This window comes from Crotalus tigris, unplaced genomic scaffold, assembly GCF_016545835.1.
Source record: "Crotalus tigris isolate CLP2741 ecotype Arizona unplaced genomic scaffold, ASM1654583v1 scf7180000018462.226286, whole genome shotgun sequence".
Classification (NCBI taxonomy): domain Eukaryota; kingdom Metazoa; phylum Chordata; class Lepidosauria; order Squamata; family Viperidae; genus Crotalus; species Crotalus tigris.
Genome location: NW_024097016.1, coordinates 22299 through 45075, shown reverse-complemented (window position 1 = coordinate 45075; position 22777 = coordinate 22299). Strand labels below are relative to the sequence as shown.

Sequence of the window (22777 nt, the reverse complement as noted above, 5' to 3'; positions counted from 1 at the left end):
TGGTCTTCAGAGCCTTCTGGATGGTGAAAAAAAGTAGATTCTAAGAGACCTGCTGAATCGCAATGGGAAAAGTGTTCCAGAGGGCAGGGGCTGCTATGGAAAAGAAACTGTCAACACTGCTAACATTGGATGTTCTTGCTTTGACAACATATGGAGATGCAGCCTTTTTCTTTCTTATACTTTACTCTTAGAATTAGATGATACTGGGGGAGGGGGAGGAATGTGATGGGAGTTAGTTAGACATACAATATTGTAATAAGAGCTGAGAATGCATGGCGGGATAAAGAACTTGGAGGAAAGCCAGGATTTCAAACTAATTGGAGAATGTGATTTATGACTGTTAGTTGTAAGAGGGAATTGTGCTTTGATCTATGTGCTGAAGGGAGGGGAAGTCAGATTTTGGCTTCGACCATGTACATGCTGAAGCTATGCTGCTCGATTAAAGATTCTTTAAGGTAAACAATGCCTCAAAGTTCTTTGAAGAGTTTCATCTTTCGGAACCATGACAGGACCTCTAGGTCAGTGGCATTGAAATAGGAATTCTACATCAGTGTTTCTTGAACCTGGCAGTTTTAAGAAATGCAGACTTCAACTCCCAGAATTCCACAGCCAGCATACAAGCTGGGGAATTCTGGGAGTTGAAGCCTATACATCTGAAAAACACTGGCCTAGATGGCAACTTTTATGGGAAGGCACTTTAAAGCATGCCTACTTTATCCAATTAGGTAGAATGAACAGATACCTTCAGGAAAAGTGCAAATATTTATGGAGTTTCTTGTCTTTTTCTTTAAGTCTTTCTGGGGGAAAGTAGTTGCTTTCATGGTTTTGTGGGTGGGACAATATACTTTGTAATTGGATAATTATAATAATAGTAGTAGTAGTAGTAGTAAAGTTGGAAGGGACCTTGGAGGTCATCTAGTCCAACCCCCTGCTCAGGCAGGAAACCCTACACCATTTCAGATAAATGGCTGTCCAGTCTCTTCTTAAAAACTTCCAGTGTTGGAGCATTTACTGCTTCTGGAGGCAGGCTGTTCCACTGATTAATTGTTCTCACTGTCAGGAAGTTTCTCCTTAGTTCTAGGTTGCTTCTCTCCTTGTTGAGTTTCCACCCATTGCTTCTTGTCCTGCCTTCAGGTGCTTTGGAGAATAGCTTGACTCCCTCTTCTTTGGGGCAACCCCTGAGATATTGGAAGACTGCTATCATGTCCCCCCTCGTCCTTCTCTTCATTAAACTAGACATACCCAATTCTAGCAACCGTTCCTTATATGTTTTAGCCTCCAGTCCCCTAATCATCTTTGTTGCTCTTCTCTGTACTCTTTCTAGTAACAATTGTTACTTGTGTATTCAGACTTGGTTTCACTTTTGACTGTGCCGATACTTTGTAACTAAGAAACATGTTCTTTGAGGAATTCTCAAACCTTGGACTTCTGCTTTATTCGTCTCTGTCTGTTGGAACCATGACACTTTCTTCTAAGTCAGTGGCCCCCAAACTTTTCTTTGAACGCCGTGGACCAGTTCCATGGAGAGTGGTTTTTTCATGGACTGGAGTGTGTGTGGTATCGCACACTGCCTGCATCCTGTCTGTGTACGAATGGGGCTTTGCTTGCTTGTGTGGACTATTCCTGGCGATCCACCGACCAGTGTTGCTCTCCAGACTCATGGTTGGGACCCCTGCTCTAAGCCACAGGGAAGACCTATGAAATTAGAATCTCTCAAATTTTAATTATAGTCATAATGATGCTCTCCTTTAAATATTCCCAAGAGTTTTTAATTTCTTGGGGGAATTCTTCCTGGAATGTCTGTTAATCCTGTCTGTTAAATGAGTCTCAAAAGAGCTATTGTGGTCACATCTAAGAAGGATAACATGGAAAACATAGAAGAAATGAGACAAGTTAAGTGCTTATCTACTTACTATCAGTTTAGACAGTCCTTCGCCAACCTCAGCTTTCTTGATAATGGGTGTTATCTTTTTTCTGATTAACTATAAGGAAGAAGAGGTTTTTTTTTTTTCAAGAAGAACAAAGTCAGACTGAGTTTCCAAACATGTTCAGATAAAATTAATCTGGGAAGGGAAATGTGGAAAGAACTCTTACTAGCAAAAGACCATTTGAGCCAACAATTTACCATTTTGCAGGGAGGAAAAAATACAAGCAGAGAAAAGTAACTTTGGAGAAACCTCCCCATCCCAAAAGTGTCCTTTAGGCACAATTCCAAAATACACCTTTCTGTGTCTGCTACTCAGTCCCTAGAGGGACCATCACTCCACTTTGGAGTCAGTGTTGTTTTAAGGAGAATAGTAGTTGTTTGAAGCTGCTTTAAGAAGGAGAGTCGAAACAGGTGCAATGTCTTGGCCTTGCTTGCTCTGTTTCTGTTCTGTGGTTTTCTGAAGATGCTTTTATGAGGTGTGGAATAACAAAAGGGATGGTTTATTGCATGAAAGAAGAATATTATTCAAAGAAAGCACCAAATATGAACAAAATCTACTTACCATTAACTCAGGAATATCATTTTGATCTTTATCCATATTCTATAACACAAACAAAAGGTGTTACTTTTATTCTGAAAAGATATCACACATGATTTCTCCAACTATGCCATCACTACAATCTTTGATATCATATATGTAAATCACTTCATTCTACAGAGGAGATATGTACATTTTTTTATCAGAACAGGGATAGATAGGGCAGAAAAGGTACCCCTGGATGAACTGTGCTCTGAAACACTTTGTTTTGTTCTTTTTTCAATATTCTTCCACTTTTACACAACCAAAATCTGCCCGGAGAATTCAGTGGAATAATGCATGTATTCGATTTCTGTTTCAAAAAATAAAATGCTTGCTGACAAAAAAGATCTGTTAATAGATTGGGCAGTCAGGGCTCAAGCAATGCCTGGAGAGAGCAGAATAGATGAGAAAGAACTGAAGAAGATAACAAAATACAAAGACCTACAAATAGAAATAGAAAGACTGTGGCAAAAGCAAGCAAGGGTAGTACCAATAGTCATAGGCTCCTTGGGTGCAATCCCAAAACAACTGGAGCACCACTTGAACACCATTGGCATTGACAAATTCGCTATTAGTCAATTGCAAAAGGCAGCCTTATTAGGAACTGCTTCCATCCTGCGACGATATCTGTAATACCATCAAACATCCACATCTGCCTATCCCAGGTCCTGGGTAAGGACTCGATAGGTAGACAAAATGCCAAATCCAGTCTGAACATCTGGCTGACTGTGCGATGATCCATAATAATAATAATAATGACGATGATGATGATGATGATGATGATGATGATGATGGTGATGATGTTGGAAGGATCTTGGAGGTCTTCTAGTCCAACCCCCTGCTCAGGCAGGAAACCCTAACCATTTTGGACAAATGGCTGTCCAGTCTCTCCTTTAAAACTTCCAGTGTTGGAGCATTCACCGCTTCTGGAGGCAGGTTGTTCCACTGGTTATTTGTTCTAACAGTCAGGAAGTTTCTCCTTAGTTCTAGGTTGCTTCTCTCCTTGATTAGTTTCCATCCGTTGCTTCTTGTCCTGCCTTCAGGCGCTTTGGAAAATAGTTTGACTCCCCTCCCTTCTTTGTGGGAACCCTTCAAATATAGGAAGACTGCTATCATGTCCCCCCTGGTCCTTCTCTTCATTAAACTAGACATCCCCAATTCCAGCAACCATTCCTTTTATGTTTTAGCCTCCAGTCCCCCAATCATCTTTGTTGCTCTTCTCTGTACTCTTTCTAGAGCAGTGGTTCTCAACCTTTTTAATGCTGCGACCCCAACCGGTCGTAAGTCGAGGACTACCCAACTGGTCATAAGTCAAAGACTTTCCCTGCCTGGGAGCACCGCGCATGCGTGATGCCACCCTCTGCGCCAGCCGAAGTGTAGCTGGCAAGCAGCAGAGACAGCGCAGGCCAACCACCAGCTGGGCCACCAGCTGGCCCAGCCCAAGGGAGGTAAGGCACCCGCCGGGCCCCACACGCGCCAGCAACCCTCCCTGCACCCGCCGGCCTCCCACCTCCCACCCCTGGCCCTCTTTTACTTACATTTTTAGTAGTTGCTCAGCAGGGAGGGGTGGAAACTTCCAGACAGCTCGCCTTCACTGCAGACAACTTGCAGCACTGTTTGCAGAATGGGGCTTTTGGTGGGCTCAGCAGGGCAGAGGCAGCCTGGACAATTCCTATTGGCTTTTGAAAGCCAATAGAATTAGACTCTATTCAAGAGAGTCTATTCTATTGGCTTTCAAAAGCCAATAGAATAAAAGGGAGTAGCACAGCTAAGGATAAAGGGGAAAAAATGGTGGACTGCGTTGTTTGGCGACCCCCGTGAAATGGTCATTCAACCCCAAATGGGGTCCCGACCCACAGGTTGAGAACCGCTGTTCTAGAGTCTCAACATATATCTCAACATCTCAATATCACTCAGGAAAAAGGCAGAAGATAAACAAAAGGCTACTTACCATTAATTTAACAATTTCCCCTGCTTTCAAAGCATTCTACAAAGGAAACAACTACATCAAATTCCATTCTGACATGGACATGCAGAACCTCTCTTTCCCTGCCACCACTACCGTCTTAGATATCATTTACATGCTGCTTCCCTCCACCTAGGACACACATATTTCTTATCAAAACATACAGTGCTTAGTCTAAAAAAACCAAATTTGAATTAACAGTGTTCAGGGTCTTGCTCTCCCAAGCTTGTTTCAATATAGTTTCTAAATGTTTCATTATCGAACTAGCGAACATCATAAGCAGGATTTTCTTGTCCTATTCCAGTGGTGGCGAACCTATGGCACTGGTGCCAGAGGTGGCACTCGGAGCCCTCTCTGTGGGCAAGCGCACCGTTGCCCCAGTCCTAGCCCTTCAGCTGAGTTTTATAAAACTTTTTCGCTTTAGGCCTCCGCCACCATGTGCAAAAAAAAAAAAAAGGTTCAGTCAATTTCAACTTCTCGCAGAAAAAAAAAGATCTTTCAAATTTGGAATTGATTGATTGAACTTTTTAGTCCCACCCAGTCTGCCGTTATCACCGCAGCCACACCCACCCAATGGGCCACGCCCACCCAATGGGCTATGCCCACCCAATGGGCCACACGCACCCGGCACTCGACGGTGCATAAGTGGGTTTTGGGTTGCAGTTTGGGCACTCGGTCTCTAAAAGGTTCGCCATCACTGTCCTATTCTCTTTAGATTACAAATGTCTTGTGTGCCAGTGTGGTCAATTGGTTGTTTGATTGGTTGTTTGTTAGGAGCTATATTTAAATTCTGAGCAGCTGATTGGTTCTCTTGTTGACTGGCAGTTCGAACGATCTGGTTTCTTACATATTCATATGCTGGATCTAGATCAATATCAATCAAAGACAAAATACAAAAAGAAGACAACAGCAACATAATATACAAAATCAATTATAACCAAGTCTATGTGGGACAAGCAGGAAAGCAATTGAAAACACGAGTTTATGAACATCAACTAGCAGTTAAACGGCATGACCAAAAATCCCTGATCTCAAACCACATTGATAATAAACAACACCAGTTCGATTGGGAATGAATAAAAATCATTAGGCATGTCAACACCCACCGTACACGAGAATTCATCGAGACCTGATATTCTACCAAAGGAACAATGAACAAGCACATTGATTTCGATCCAGCATATGAATATGTAAGAAACCAGACCATTTGAATGACTAATCAACAAGAGAACCAATCAGCTGCTCAGAATTCAAATACAGCTCCATACGAACAACCAATCGCACGACTTCCTTTGCCTCTTCCCCCTCTTAATGCAAATGTGCTCTTGATTTTCAGTGTAGCCATGTGAGGAAAAGGGATATTGAAATCCCACAATCACATCTCATTTCTTCTTCCAGCTGCTACAAGAACATCAGCTCAGATTCAGAGTATTTTCTGGTCAGAAAAAAAGGTTCAAAAAAGATGTAGGTCATCCTGACTCCTAAAACCCTTACTTAACTACTCAACACACCACCACCCACCCGACGAATTTTGAGGATGGGTGGGAAGTGTGCAATGTCTTTTTAAGAATCAGTATTATGGCTTTCATCATAAAACAAGGTAACTGTCCTCCCAAATATATAACTTGAGTATATCTCAGTACTTTGTATATAACTCCTAAATTTTTGTGAGTATGGGGTGGAATCTGAAAAGGTCTGTGTCAACTCTACAAATGAGCATGGCTGCAATCATGATTTCTTCTCATTTTCAGTTGCCACATAGAATGGAGGGAGAGGGGTTGTTCAGGTGCTTAGTTAGTCATAATAATCTTTGGTCCCATGGGAACCAAGGTCATTGGCTGCCTAGAGACTGGGTGTTGCATCAAAAGCCTGCCAAATAATCATATTGGGGAATGTAGTTGCTTGCATAGTAAATTGGGTGGGATGTTTGGCTTTGTATTGGGAAACTGTTACTTGTGTATCCAGACTTGGTTTCACTTTTGACCGTGCCAATACTTTGTAACTAATAAACATGTTCTTTGAGGAATTTGCAAGCCTCGGAGTTCTGCTTTATTCGTCTCTGCTGTCGGAACCATGACAGGTTGCTTGATCGCACGCAAGAAAGATATTTCACAAGGAAAGAGGGAAGATGGTGAAAGGGCTACTTACAATTATTTCCAACATATGTTCCTCACTCAGTTTATTCTACAATGGAAATAAAGGACATGAGCTCTATTCTCACACGAGAACATACATGATTTTCCCAGCTATGCTATCTCTGCCATTTCATATCACATAAAATTGAATTTCTTCATTCTTCCAGATAGCAAACATACATTACTTATTACAGCAGGAAGTGATCTGGGACCAAAAAGACAAACATGGATTAACAGCATCCTGAGGCCCTTTGTTCTTTTATTTCTCTTTTCAGTCTGCTCCCACATTCACACAACTACACTATGTACAGAGAAATAGTCCTCACAGGGACATCCATGTCAAAGATCAACATTTTTTTTATTTAGCACTCAGTCCCAGGAGAAACCTCTGTCCAATTAAGCTGGTGGGTTTTATTTTTGTCTCAAAAGCAGTAAATTGGTTGCTTTAAGCTGCTTAAAATAAAATAAAAAATGTAAAGGTGCTTGTTCAGAGGCAAGAAGAAATTAAAGAAAGAAACGGAAGAACGTAAATCAAAGCTACTTACCACCAGTTCAGCCAGAAGACCTCGTCTGACGAATGCCTTCTACAAAGGAAATGAAGGGAGGTCAGTTCTATTCTGATAAGGTAATTATCAATAACTATATCATCACAGATAACTCCAATACTTCAATATCATCTTCATCTATATCTTTCATTCTCCAGGTAGGAACTGTGCCCTTCTAAGCAGAAATGATAACGCTTAAAAGACTCATGAATTAATAGCATTCTGAGACTTCTTGTTATTGTGAGCAAAATGTTTTTATAGTAGTAGTAGTAGTAGTAATAATAATAATAATAATAATAAAGTTGGAAGGGATCTTGGAGGTCATCTAGTCCAACCCCCTGCTCAGGCAGGAAACTCTATACGATTTCAGACAAATGGTGTAGAGATATTTAATTGGTAATTCAGGAAATACATCTAGAAAACTTCTTTTCTAAGGATCTGTGGATTGGATATAAAATCACAGAGATTACCTGCCATCTTTGCCCATACTATCATTGTTTCTTTCACTTGTAATAATAATAATAATAATAATAATAATAATAATAATAATAATAATAATAATAGTAGTAGTAATAGAGAAAGTCATAGAAAATGATAAAATTAAACTGCTCTGGGACTTCAGAATTCAAACAGACAAGCACCTGCAACATAACACCCCAGACTTAACAATTGTCGATAAGAAAGACAAAAAAGTCTGGATAGTGGACGTGGCAGTGCCTGGAGATAGCAGAATAGAAGAGAAAGAGCTGGAGAAAATAACAAAATACAAAGACCTACAAATAGAAATAGAAAGACTGTGGCAAAGCAAGCAAGGGTAGTACCAATAGTCATAGGCACCTTGGGTGCAATCCCAAAACAACTGGAGCACCATTTGAACACCATTGGCATTGACAAATTTGCCATTAGTCAATTGCAAAAGGCAGCCTTGCTAGGAACTGCTTACATCCTGCGACGATACCTGTAATACCATCAAACATCCACATCTGCCTATCCCAGGTCCTGGGTAAGGACTCGATAGGTAGACAAAATGCCAAATCCAGTCTGAACATCTGGCTGACTGTGCAATGATCCATAACAGTAAAGTTGGAAGGGACCTTGGAGGTCATCTAGTCCAACCCCCTGCTCAGGCAGGAAACCCTACACCATTTCGGACAAATGGCTGTCCAGTCTCTTCTTAAAAACTTCCAGTGTTGGAGCATTCACCACCTCTGGAGGCAGGGTTGTTCCACTGGTTAATTGTTCTAACTGTCAGGAAGTTTCTCCTTAGTTCTAGGTTGCTTCTCTCCTTGCTTAGTTTCCATTTTGTGATATTTTTATTCTTAAAAGACACATCATTGTGCAGCCATTCTAAACGTTTCCTGACATTCTCTTTTAAGCCTTTTTCCTGAGCTACGGGGAAGACCTATGAAGCCGGATTCTTTCAATTGTCAAAAGGATGCTCTCCTTCAAATGTTCCCAAGAGCTTATAGCATCCTGATGGAATTCTTCCTGAACTATCTGGAGATCCTTTGGTGGGAGTGAGGCTCAAGAGGTCAGATCAAATTATATCTAAGAAGGATAACATAGAAGACATAGAAGAGAGCTTAAGTGTGTGTGTACTTACTATCATTTTATATATCAGTTGATCACCATATGATATTCCCTTAAGAACACTGACCATCCTCTGTACGAGAGCCTACAGTGAAGGACAAATACCATTATCCTGTTTCATAACTACATTGTGCCACTGTATAACATAAATATCCAGATAGGCTTTGTCTGGTCCACTGCAGTCCATTAACATAAACTGGTGAGGATATTGATGTGAATGGCCTCACATCATCAGAGAAGGTACACAAAGCCACATCAACGCTTTGAAGCAACCAAGGTCAAGGGAAGCCATTGCAAGAATTCCAGGAATGCTACTATATTGTTGTCAGATTTAGTAGCAGAAACTTGAAGACCCATCCAAAGCTTCATTACTCCTTTTTAGTGACAAGTCATGTTGGGGCTAGTCTGATCGTCTTTCTCATCCCTTATACCAGCGGTTCTCAACCTATGGGTCGCGACCCCATTTGGGGTCGAACGACCATTTTACGGGGGTCGCCAAACAACGCGATCCGCCATTTTCCCCCCTCAGGGGGCAGCGCCACGCATGCACGGCGCGTCCGTGTGACCGGGGGTCGCCGTATAAAAAGGTTGAGAACCACTGCCTTATACAGAGCTGAATGACCATTTTCTTCTCCTTCCCTCTTTGCAAGGCCAGAACTGAATTTCTCCAAAAGCCATATCCCAACCTAATATTAAACCCTCCTTTTACCATTCAGTCTTCATTTTAAGTGCAATTCAGACCTCATGGTTGAATTGAAACCATTTGGCATTTTGCAGAGAGAAAAACCACAAGCAGAGAAAAGGAAATTTATAGGGACCCTTCCCATGCCAAACATTTACCCCTGGGGTGGGTTCCAAAGGGTCCTGACCATACATATAACAAAATAAAATGGAGATAGGATTAGGAGCCAGAGTTATATGGTGATGCTATAATTTATAATAACTTATCCCAACGTGATATGGTAATAACAGCTATAATTTATAATAACTTAGTGTGTCCCAACTTTGACAATTTTAACGTATATGAATGTCAACTCCCAAAATTCCCTACCCACATGCTGGTTGGAGATTTCTGGGAATTGAAGTCCACACATCTTAAACTTGCCATGGTTGAGAATCACTGACCTAGAGAAGGATCTTGACAGAGCTGAACATTCGGTGCTATCTAACAAAATGAAATTCAATGGTGAAAAAAGTAAGGTTCTACATTTAGGCAAGAAAAACTAAACGCACAAGTATAGTATGTGTGGTTCCTTGCTCAACAGTAGCAACTGTTAGAGGGATCTTGGAGTCCTAGTGGACAATCACTTAAATATGAGCCAGCCATGTGCCACAGCTGCTAAAAAAAGCCAACACAGTGCCAGGCTGCATTAACAGAGGGAGAGAATCAAGATCACATGAAATGTTAATACCACTTTATAATGCCTTGGTAAGGCCACGCTTGGAATACTGCATCCAGTTTTGGTCACCACAATGTAAAAAAGATGTTGAGACTCTAGAAACAGTACAGAGAAGAGTAACAATTGCAATGGCACTGAATGAAGGGAACTTACAATGACTCCTCAGAATTCTGGCCCTCACAGTCACAGGATTGTGATTTCCAATATTCCTTGCTGACTTCCCATAAGCAAAGTCATTGGGGAAACTGGTAGGAAATCAGACGTCACAGAAGTCACAGTCACACAAGGTCCTTCCTTAATGACCTATCTTTACCCAAGGACCACAACCTGAATTGCTGGGATTGCTGTCGCTAAGTGACATGACCACGTGACATGCTTTATGACGGTGTTGTTTAGCAACAGTTTCCCAATTATTCTCATAATCCAAGGACTATCTGCACTTTAGGTAATAGTACTATGAATAAGAACACCAGTAACAATAATGGATAATCCCATTGACCTTTCCTTGCCTTAGAGCACCCTGCTTCACAGCAATGCAAGTGATGGGTGCATTTTAAGAGTAAACCAGTGCCTGAAGTTGGCCCAAGATTTTTGCCTTGCCTTCTTTCCTGATGCTCTGGGGACAATAGAGATGGTTTCTGGGGGTGGGAGCGGAATCGCAAAAGGGGGAATTCACTGCATGCAAGAACGATATTTCACAAGGGAAGAACAGAGGATGAACAAACAGGTACTTACCATGAAATCCTTCATTTTACAGTTGCTTTCTATACAATCCTGCAAGGAAAATAAGTATTACTTCTGTTTCAACATGACCTTATATTTGAACTTCACTAATCTCGTTTCTGATGCATAACATTGGCAACTATATAAAGCTTTGAAATAAAGAAATATCCATGCCATTCCTACCATTTTTTAAATCTTATTCTACAGAGGAGATACACACATTTCTTATCACAGCAAATCATGATTTGGCAAAAAAAGGCACACTTCAATGAATTGTCCCCTAAAACAGTTTGGTTTGTTTTGTTCTCTTTTCAATATTAATCCACTATCACACAACTGAAACCTGCACAGACAATCTAGTGGAATAATAATAGTAATAGTAATAATAATAATAATAATGATGATGATGATAATAATGATAATAATGATAATGATAAAGTTGGAAGGGACCTTGGAGATCATCTAGTCCAACCCCCTGCTCAGGCAGGAAACCCTATACCATTTCAGACAAATGGCTGTCCAGTCTCTTCTTCTTTTTTTTTTAATTATAATTTTTTACAATTTTACAATGAAAACCTCTTCTTAAAAATTTCCAGTGTTGGTGCATTCACCGCTTCTGGAGGCAGGTTTTTCCACTGGTTAATTGTTCTAACTTGTATTGAATTTCTGTCTCAAACAGAAATGATACAGAAAGATCTTGACTTGAACACTGGGTCCTATCTAACAAAATTATCATTATTAAAGTTATTATTCTATTCTATTCTATTCTATTCTATTAAAATGAAATTCAATGGTGAGAAAAGTTTAGGCAAGAAAAACCACATGCATAGATATAAAATAGGTGGTTACTTGGCTCAATAGTAATAACTGCAAGAGGGATCTTGGAGTTCTAGTGAACAACCACTTAAATATGAGCCAGCAGCACAACACTAAAAAAAAGCCAATGCAATCTTAAGCTGCATTAACAGAGGGATGGAATCAAGATCAAGCAAATTGTTAGTACCATTTTATAATGCCTTGATAAGATGACACTTGAAATATGGCATCCAATTTTGGTCGCCACGTTGAACTCTAGAAAAGGTGCAGAAGAGACCAACAAAGATAATTAGGGGGCTGGAAGCTAAATCATGTGAAGAACAGTTGCAGGAATTGGGTCTGTTTAGTCTAGTGAAAAGAAGGACTAGGAGTGATATGATAACAATGTTCCAATATCTGAGGGGATACCACAAAGAAGAAGGGTTCAACCTGTTCTCCAAAGCACCTGAAGGCAGGACAAGAAGCAATGGATGGAAACTAACCAAGAAGAGAACCAACCTAGAACTTAGGAGCTATTTCCTAACGGTGAGAGCAATCAATCAATGGAATAGCTTGCCTTCAGATGTTGTGAGTGCTCCATCATTGGAGGCTTTCAAAAAGAGACTAGACAAACATTTGTCTGAAATAGTATAGGGCAGGGGTAGGCAACCCTGGAGTTGAAGTCCACAAGTCATAAAAGAGCCAAGGTTGCCTACCCCTGATATAGGGTCTCCTGCTCAAGTAGGGGGCTGGACTACAAGATCTCTGAGATCCCTTCCAACTCTATTGTTCTATGTTCTAAAAGTGTGGACTAAATAACCCAGAGAAAGATTTAGACTTCATTATAATTTTGGATCATTTGAAAAATCCCTTTTTCTGGCTTCCACAATGTTTTCTGTGAAAGAAACCTGGAAAATGAGCTGAGGAAATACACCAATAAAACTGTATTTGGACCACACCAAAATGGGACAGAAACTGCAGGGAGAGATAGAAGTTGTCCACAACAATCTTCTCCAGAGCACAATGTCATTGGGGGCAACTCTGCAAAGCCCTTGTCCACACATACAACTTAAATGAAGTGGGTTTGGGGTCAGGGTTGTTATAACACAGGGATGCTTCATTGCATGCAAAAAGTCTATTATGCAGAACCATAGGATGAAATTGAAAAAAGTACCACTCACCATTAATTTTTCAAGTTCGTATTCCTCCAAAGCATTCTAAAAGGGAAACAAGCACATCAAATTGTATTCTGAAATGAAGACACCCGGGACCTTTCTGTCTGTATCATTCATTACCATCTTAGATTTTATTAAATGAATTGCTACTTCCCTCCGCTAAGGAAAGACACATTTTTATCAGAACAGTGAGTACTTAGTCTGAAAAAAACAAATTTGAATTAACAGTGTTCTCAGGCTTTTCTTTTCTTTTATTTCTCTTTTCTTTCTTTTTTTTCTTTTTCTTTTTTACAAATTTTATTTATAATACAGTTAAAAACAAACAAACATTGGATTTAATACGACATTCCAGTATATACCTTCTTATCAGATTGTTCCACTTTTTACAATCAATTCTTCATCTCTACATATACATCTAAGTTTTATACACAATACTTGTTCTAAAATAACATATATTTCTATCTTAACATTCATCTTTAATCCCGACCGTCCTCTTCGAATTCCTCCAGCGGTAAAATTTATCCCAGGTTTCATAATAAACTGATCCACATCAAAATACCAAAACCAAAATACTTGTGAAGAATATGATTAGATCACAGAAAAACAAACTAGCTGATAAATTAGGTATTCAGATCACAAAGAAAATAAGATACTTAGGGATACATCGAACCGCTAGGTGTGTAACAATTAAAAGAGACAATTATGACAAATTAATGGATCAGATTAAAACAGACTTGGACAAATCTCCAGCTTTCTTTCATGGGTAGAATTGCCGTAATTAAAATGAACATATTATCTAAAATATTATTCCTATTTCAATGTATACCAATTAGATTAGAAAAGGAATTCTTTCGAAATTTCAACCAAACCATACTTAAATTCATTTGGCAAGGGAAAAAAACAAGGATTAAATTAAAATTATTACAGGATGCTAAGGAAGGGGGGGGGGGGTCTCGGCCTCCCCGATCTGGAAAAATACTATCAATCTACAATTCTACCGTGGGTGCGGGATTGGATTTGACTGAAAAATCGGAGATTATTAAAACTGGAAGGTCATGACATGCAGATGGGATGGCATGCCATGTTATGGGATGAGAAGCATAAAGTTCACCAGTACTTCCGGAGGCACTACATCAGATGGGCACTAATAGATGTATGGATCAAAATTCGACGACCGAACTACAGGCATGTCCCCAATTGGATCTCAACACTAGAAATGTACACACACCCAAGGTTTTAATTCTCTTTTCAATGTTCTTTCACATTCACGGAAATAAAATATGCATCGAGAAACCTGAGGAATAATTATTGTGCCGTATTCATCAGCATATAAGATAATTGCTTAGAAAAGAAAAGTTTTACCAGGCATGGCACTTGGGGGAGAACACGCTTTTGAAATCATTGCTCTACGTGTCCACACTGCATACATGAATCTAGATTCAGTTTAGTTATATACCGTATTTTCCGGCATATAAGACGACTTTCTAAAGCATTGAAAATGGCGCCGAAGTCGAGGGTCGTCTTATACGCCGAGTCGTCTTATACACCGGAAATTACGGTAGTTTCCAGTGTATAAGACGACTTTCTAGGCATGGAAATCGGCGCCAAAGTTGGGGGTCATCTTATACGCCGAATTGCCTTATACGCCGGAAAATATGGTAATTATTCAGGTAAGAAAGACATCCTTATTCTGCTTCACCTAGGCTCCTTCTATTCTACCTTTTCTACCTCTCCCTCCTCCAAATGTGAAATACACTCATTATTAAATATGCAGATTTGCATTTTCACCTTTCTGAAATATACACAACTGAGACTTGTGATGTTGGGGAATAAAATCCAATCGTTAGAAAAGATCTAGTTTAAAATTTTAAGGAAAAGCCTTATTATTAAAAATCAATATAGCCTATTTAATCCTGGACAGACCAGAGACTTATGGTAGAAAAGAAGCCAACTGTCAATTTTCTGCAAGTGAAATACAATAAATAGATTGTTAACAGAGGGCTTAGAAGTTTAATTTAGCTGTTGGTTTTACCTGTTAATTATGTTTTTATATACTGGGTAGATTTCAGGCTACCTGCATTGGGTAAATACTGTTGTAGAAATTTATATTTATAAATCCAGTTTTGGTCACCGCGATGCAAAAAAGATGTTGAGACTCTAGAAAGAGTACAGAGAAGAGTAACAAAGATGATCAGGGGACTGGAGACTAAAACATATAAGGAACGGTTGCTGGAATTGGGGATGTCTAGTTTAACGAAGAGAAGGACGAGGGGGGACATGATAGCAGTATTCCAATATCTCAGGAGCTGCCCCAAAGAAGAGGGAGTCAAGCTATTCTCCAAAGCGCCTGAAGGCAGGACAAGAAGCAATCAAGGAGAGAAGCAACCTAGAACTAAGGAGAAACTTCCTGACAGTGAGAACAATTAACCAGTGGAACAACCTGCCTCCAGAAGCGGTGAATGCTCCAACACTGGAAGTTTTTAAGAAGAGAGTGGACAGCCATTTGTCCGAAATGGGATAGGGTTTCCTGCCTGAGCAGGGGGTTAGATTAGATGACCTCCAAGGTCCCTTCCAACTTTACTACTACTACTACTACTACTACTACTACTACTACTACTACTACTACTACTATTATTATTATTATTATTAATTGCATGCCTGCTTTGCAAGAAAGGGGAAGAGTTATTATCTTTGAAATATATTTATCAGTATTCAACTAGGGCACCATTTATGTATAGGTCTATTTTATTTATGCACTTTTTTGGTATAGTATTATTTAGCTTTGTTTTGCTTTTGTATTTTTTTTTCTTTTGGGGGGAGTTGGTATTTTAATATTTTGAATAAAATAATAATAAAAAAGTTTTTAAAAATCTGCACACATTACCAAGCCGGGGGGGGGGGGGAATAGCCAGCATTTTAGAACAACAGTCCCCAACCTTTTTGAAACCAGGGATCAGTTTCATGGGAAACAATTTTTCCACAGACTGGATGGGGGTGGGGGGCAAACGGAATGGTTTTGCATGCTACCTAGATCCCATGCATGCACAAATGAAGCTTCACTCACTTGCATGGCTCAGTTCCTAACAGGACCTCACAGACCGGGGGCTAGGATCCCTGTTTTAGGAGATAGGCTCAAGATATAGAAGGATCTTGCCAGACCTGGAACCTGAATCCTATCCAACAAAATGCAATACAGCGGTGAAAAAAATAAAGTTTAACACTTAGGCAAGAAACACCAAATGCACAGGTATAGAACAGGTGGTAACTGGCTCAACAGCAATAACTGTGAGAGGGAACTAGGAATCCTTGTGAACAACCACTTAGGAGTCAACAGTATGCTGCAGCAGAAATGTGCCGGAATCTCTAGCGTGTGTACACTATTGAAACAGCGATGTCTATGCTAGCTTGGGCATGTCGTGAGAATGGCTGATGGTCGGATTCTGAAAGATCTTCTGTATGGAGAACTAGTGCAAGGAAAGCGCCCCAGAGGGAGACCTGAGCTGCGATATAAGGATATCTGCAAGAGGGACCTAAAGCCTTGGAAATGGACATTAACAGCTGGGAATCCTTGACCTCTGATTGTTCAGCCTGGAGGCTAAAGAGGCAGCATGGCCTTCTCCAATTCGAAGAGACACTTGTGCGGCAGGCTGAAGCAAAGAGGCAGTCCCGGAACCAGCAAAATCCGGGGGCTGGACAGGGGACAGATTGTATCTGCCCTCAGTGTCGAAGGGAGTGCCATTCTCGAATTGGCCTTTTTAACCACACCCGATGCTGCTTTAGGACCATTTTCCAGAGCACGATACCATAGTCTCTCAAAACTGAAGGATGCCAATAATGCTGCAACTGCCAAGAAAGCCAATGCAGTTCTAAGCTGCTTCAACAGAGGGATAGCATCAAAATCAAGTGAAGTGTTAGTACCACTTTATTGTTGTTGTTAATTGCGAAGTCGTGTCCGACCCATCACGACCCCATGGACAACCTTCCTCCAGGTCTTCCTGTCCTCTACCATCTTCTGGAGTCCATTTAAGTTCACACCTACTGCTTCAGTGACTCCATCCAGCCATCTCATTCTCTGTCGTCCCCTTCTTCTATTGCCCCCCATCTTTCCCAGCATTAGGCCCTTCTCCAGTGAGTCCTTCCTTCTCATTAGGTGGCCAAAGTATTTGAGTTTCAACTTCAGTACCACTTTATACTGAACTGGTAAGACCACCCTTGGAATTTTGTGTCCAGTTTTGATACAAAAAAGATATTGAGATTCTAGGAAGAGTCCAGAGAAGAACAACATATATGATTAGTGGGCCAGAGGCTTAAGCATATGATGAATGGTTACCAGAACTGGGTATGTCTAGTCCAGTGGTGGCAAACCTGTGGCACGGGTGCCAGAGGCGGCAGTCAGAGCCCTCTCTGTGGGCACGTGCACCATCGCCCCAGTCCTAGACCTTCAGCTGGATTTTATAAAACCTTTTCGCTTTAGGCCTCCACTGCCATGTACAAAACAAAAGGTTCAATCAATCAATTTCAACTTTTCGCAGTAAAAAAACCTCTTGCAAAGTTGGAATTGATTGATTGAACTTTTTAGTCCCACCCAGATTGCCGTTACCACCACAGCCACGCCTACCCAATGGGCCAAACCCACCCAATTGGCCATGCCCACCTGGCACCCAACAATGCATAAGTGGGTTTTGGGTTGCAGTTTGGACACTTGGTCTCTAAAAGGTTCACCATTACTGGTCTAGTCTAACAAAGAGAAGGACTAGGAGTGACATGATAGCAGCCTTCCAATATCTGAGAGGTTGTCACAGAGAAGAGGAGGTTAACCTGTTCTCCAAAGCATCAGAGGACAGGATAAAAAGAAACAGATGGAAGTCTATCAATGAGAGATCAAACCTAGAATTATGGAGAACTTTTGTGACAGTGAGAAAAATTTATCAACGGAACAGCTTGCTTCCAGATATTGTGGTATTCCATCACTGGAGGTTTTAGAGAAGAGATTGGACAGCTATTTGCCTAGAATGGTGTAGGGCAGTGGTTCTCAACCTATGAGTCGCGACCCCATTTGGGGTCGATCAACCATTTCATGGGGGTCGCCAAGCAAGGCTGTCCGCCATTTTTTCCCCTTTTCCGGCAGGTGCCTTACTTCCCTTGGGCTGGGCCAGCTGGTGGCCCAGCCGGTGGTCGGCCTGCTCCGTCTCTGCCGCTTGCCAGCTACACCTCGGCCGGCGCAGGGGCAGCACCACACATGCACAGCCTTCCTGGGCAGGGAAAGTCCTCGACTTACAACCGGTTGGGTAATCCTCGACTTACAACCAGTTTAGTCCTCGACTTATGACCAGTTTAGTCCTCGACTTACAACCGGTTGGGGGTCGCGGCATTAAAAAGGTTGAGAACCACTGGTGTAGGGTCTCCTGCTTGAGCAGAAAGTTGGACTAGAAGACTTCTAAGGTCACTTCCAATTGTGTTATTCTGAAAATCCCACAACAGCATCCCAATGTCAGCTTAAATTCAGAACATTTTCTGGTCCAAAAAATGTTCAAAAATGATTTTGGCCATCCTGAGTCCTAAAACATTCAAAGACTCCACACACACCCAGCCACTCTCCAAATGGTGGTAGTGGGTAGAAGTGTCTTTTTTTAAAAAAAAAAAAAAAAAAAGAGTGTGTATACACCAATGATGGCAAAGTTTTTAGAGACCGAGTGCCCAAACTGCAACCCAAAACCCACTTATGCATCATCGGGTGCTGGGTGGGTGTGGCCCATTGGCTGGGTGTGGCCCATTGGGTGGGCGTGGCTGCGGTGGTAACGGCAGACTGGGTGGGACTAAAAAGTTCAATCAATCCATTCCAACTTTGCAAGATCTTGAAGTTGAAATTGACTGATTGATTGAACCTTTTTTTTTGCACAGGGCAGCGGAGGCCTCAAGCGAAAAGGTTTTATAAAACCCAGCTGAAGGCCTAGGACTGGGGCGACGGTGCGCGTGCCCACAGAGAGGGCTCTGAGTGCCGCCTCTGGCACCCGTGCCATAGGTTCGCCACCACTGGTATACACCATAAAACAAGATAACTACCCTCCTAAATATATCCTTGGTATAGCTAAATACTTTCAGCTAAATTTCGGTGGGTTGAATTCAAAATGGGCTGCTTGATCCTATGCAAGGAAGATATTTCACATGAAAAAGGAAAAAAGATGGTCCAAGAGCTACTTACTATTATTTGTTCTCGACCTTCCTCACCAATTTCACTCTGCAATGGAAAAAAAAGGTTATCAACTCTATTCTCATATGACAACATATCTTCTCCAACCGTGTGATGTTTGCCATCTCATATATAATAAAAATGAATTCCTTCCTTCTTCAGATAGGAATGTGTCTGTCTTTTAATACAGGGGTCCCCAACCCCTGGCCATAGCCTATTCAGAATTTGGCCATGTGAGTGGCTGGCCAGAATGCATGCATGAATGCAGGTCAACTTCCATGAGTGATGGGTTGGTGGGCCCTTATGTGCATGCATGCCAGCCACTGTTCACGCAACCCAGTTCCCTTCCCCCCTCCAGCTGGGCCACCAAGCCACAAAGGTTGGGGACCCCCAATTTAATAGACATGTCTCTTGAGGCTATAGCTTTTCTGGGTATATCCATCGTGTGTCTTCATTTCATGTGAACCTAGATTCATGCTAGTTACCTAACCACATCAATAAAAACCCAAACAGCTACACTGGCACAGCACCACAAAGTTGGACAGTAGTAATCTGAGTTAGATTTTTATGCAATTGTTTTGTGGTTTACTGAGTTGTGTGAGTGCAGGTTATTTTGTCACTTCATCATTTAATACATTATGCAAACCACAGAAAGAGGATTGAATTAGTAGCTAGAATATGTACAATCCATGAGCTCCATAACACTAAGGAGCTAACAAAACAACCTTGAGAAAGACTTTGACTTCATAAAAGAGCACAAGATAAACAATGAGTTACTTACCATAATTTTTCCCATCATTTCACTGCCATTTTCCTATAAGGGAAGTATAAGGGTATCAGTCTGATGTTCCCATAATAACATATATGACTTCTCCAATTGTTTCGTTGCTATATAGGACACATATGAATGACTGCATTCTCCAAATAGGAAAGAAATATTTTTTTTTATTAAAAGTTGGAGCAACAGGGCCAAAACCCCCAAACATGAATTAATAAATATTCTGAGACTTTGTTTTCCCTTTCCTTTCTTTTTTCAATATTCTTCCACATTAACACAACCACAATGTGCATAGAGATACATAAGGATTCAAGATACCCTGGATTTCTCTGCTCTACCCATGCTATCACTGCCAATTTAGGTATCAAATACATGAATTATTGTTTCCCTCCAATTAGGAAACACATATTTATTATCACAACAGAAAGTGCTAAGGCCAAAAAAACCAAATCTGAATGAACAGTTTTCTTAGTTTTCGGGGTCGGGGTGGGGGGTTCCACTTCTTTTTTTATTAATGTATTTATTTACTCATGCAATTTCTCTGCTTATTTTCTTTTTTTTCCCCTTTTCATTTTTTTCACCTTGTATTATAGATATTAATAATAGTTTAAAATACATTATAAGATATAGGAGAGAATAATATTTTGATCCTGACCCTGTCTCTGTTCCTTCTTTCTTTCTTTCTTTCTTTCTTTCTTTCTTTCTTTCTTTCTTTCTTTCTTTCTTTCTTTCTTTCTCTCTCTCTCTCTCTCTTTCTCTCTTTCTCTTTTTCTTTCTCACTTTCTTTCTTTCTCTTTCTCTCTCTTTTTTCTTTCTTTTTCTTTCTCTCTTTCTCTTTTTCTTCCTTTCTTCTTTCTTTCTCTCTCTCTCTTTCTTTCTTTCTTTCTCTTTTTCTTTCTTTCTTTCTTTCTTTCTTTTTCTTTCTCTCTCTCTTTCTTTCTTTCTCTTTCTTTCTCTCTCTCTCTCTCTTTCTTTCTTTCTCTTTTTTTCTTTCTTTTTCTTTCTCTCTTTCTCTCTTTCTTTCTTTCTTTCTTTCTTTTCTCTTTTATTCTCAGATTGCCATTGTTCAGGGTGGCATAGATGGAGAGGGCAGAGAGAGAATCATTTCACTTGTATTCAGGGGAGGGGGCGACACTCAAGAGTTAAGGTAAACCTTTTTCAAATTGTGGAGAGGCCAAGCCCAAAACGTTTGCCATCATTACAGGGAAGCTCTCTTTCCTCATCCCAAAAATTAAGAGAAAATAAAGTGGGGGGGGAGAGAGTCCCAATGATGAGAGAGAACCTTCTAGTGCTGTCGATTGTTTTACTTCGTTTTTATATTAGCTCCTAAGCCAAATATTCCTTGGGTTATCCTAAACGTTAAGAAAACTTTAGAAATATGGTGATCGTTTTTTACTAAAAAGGAAAATGCAACAGGTTTCTGCATAGAAGAAAAGTACATGATTTATGCGCTTGCACTCTCTCAGAGTGATACCTTAGACAACTTCAAGGTTCCTTCTTTCGTTCTTAAAATTTGCCCGGAAGGGTAAACCCATCTGATCTTTAGATAGTGGAGGCAAAGAAATAAAAAGCACACATGCACAAGTGTAATGCCTCCATTCAAACATGATCTGGCCTGGACTTCCAGTTTGCCATCGGTGCCTTTGGACGCATGGAGGTGACCTCCGTCTTCAGCGTCCAATTTCACCCTACTGGGGGACCCTGGAAAGGGTCAAAAGTCACCCTGTAAGGGCAACAATGAGGAGGGGACCCCCACTTGATGGCAGGAGGGTGGTAGCCCTTCCGCTTGATCCGGGGCAGCTCTCCAAACCAGCGGGGGAAAGACCGGCCATAACAATATGGCTCATCATTAAGCTGCTGACAGCCGAAGTCAAAATTACTACCAAGCATCTTTAAAGCAACGCAGATGAAACTGGGTGAAATCTAATCTTCTCTAAATATCTCCTCTGAAAAAGCTGCTCTAAGTATTCTCCCCCCCTGTGAGGAGAGAAGGAAGGGAATTCCTACCGTACCCTCTAAGAACAGCGGTGACCGACTATCCAGGGGAAACAAAGCAATTATAAAAACAACTTTAATCTAATTGGATGCATATACTTTTGAAATTAAGAGACTAAAAAGTTTTCCTAGAAATTTTCTTATTCCTATTTCTACTGGATATGCTGATTTTTATTTAAAAAGAAAAGAAATAAACTTTGAAAAACTATTATAAATGGGGGGGGGGACTTAAAAAGTTTTAAATGGCATCGATGACATCTTGTGGTGAAGTTTGGTATTACAACTTGTTATTGCCTAAAAGAAACTTGGCTTGAAGCCCAGACTTTAGTTAAGACTCTTTTGACCTTGATACCACCTGTGAACTGTAAAGAGAATGTCTGGGTGGCATAACTGGCCTGCTTGAACGATGAATGCAAACCTTTACTGACTTTCCAGGGTTGGACTAGAAGACCTCCAAGGTCCCTTCCAATATTATTATTTTTGTTACTGTTGTTGTTGCTGCTGTTGCTGTTGCTGTTATTATTTGTTGTTGTTGTTGCTGTTAATTGCGAAGTCATGTCCGACCCATCGCGACCCCATGGACAACATTCCTCCAGGTCTTCCTGTCCTCTACCATCTTCTGGAGTCCATTTAAGTTCACACCTACTGCTTCAGTGACTCCATCCAGCCATCTCATTCTCTGTCGTCCCCTTCTTCTATTGCCCTCAATCTTTCCCAGCATTAGGCCCTTCTCCAGTGAGTCCTTCCTTCTCATTAGGTGGCCAAAGTATTTGAGTTTCAACTTCAGGATCTGGCCTTCTAAAGAGCAGTCAGGGTTGATCTCCTCTAGGACTGACCGGTTTGAACGCCTTGCAGTCGATTATTATATTAATCATCAATTATAATTATCAATTAATTATTAATTATTCCTTGCAGATGTTTCATTACCCAATCTAAGTAACATCATCAGTGCCAGCAGTTTTAGTCCTCGATGCTCTT

General features: G+C 40.8%; 1 protein-coding gene across 3 annotated transcripts in view; it reads right to left on the bottom strand.

Annotated features, from left to right (window-relative positions):
* LOC120312223 overlaps positions 1–22777 on the bottom strand; it is a 58587-nt gene that overhangs the window by 30771 nt on the left and 5039 nt on the right. For 2 of the 3 annotated variants that reach the window (XM_039352625.1, XM_039352627.1), the window contains exons 3-12: positions 19808–19840; positions 19039–19074; positions 12843–12878; positions 10879–10917; positions 8757–8828; positions 7154–7192; positions 6622–6657; positions 4459–4494; positions 2490–2528; positions 1914–1982 (exon numbers count right to left, since the gene is read on the bottom strand). In XM_039352625.1, coding sequence (XP_039208559.1) covers positions 1914–1982; positions 2490–2528; positions 4459–4494; positions 6622–6657; positions 7154–7192; positions 8757–8828; positions 10879–10917; positions 12843–12878; positions 19039–19074; positions 19808–19840 — 435 coding nt within the window. The remainder of the gene's footprint in view (positions 1–1913; positions 1983–2489; positions 2529–4458; positions 4495–6621; positions 6658–7153; positions 7193–8756; positions 8829–10878; positions 10918–12842; positions 12879–19038; positions 19075–19807; positions 19841–22777) is intronic. The other variant, XM_039352626.1, reaches the window with a different exon arrangement.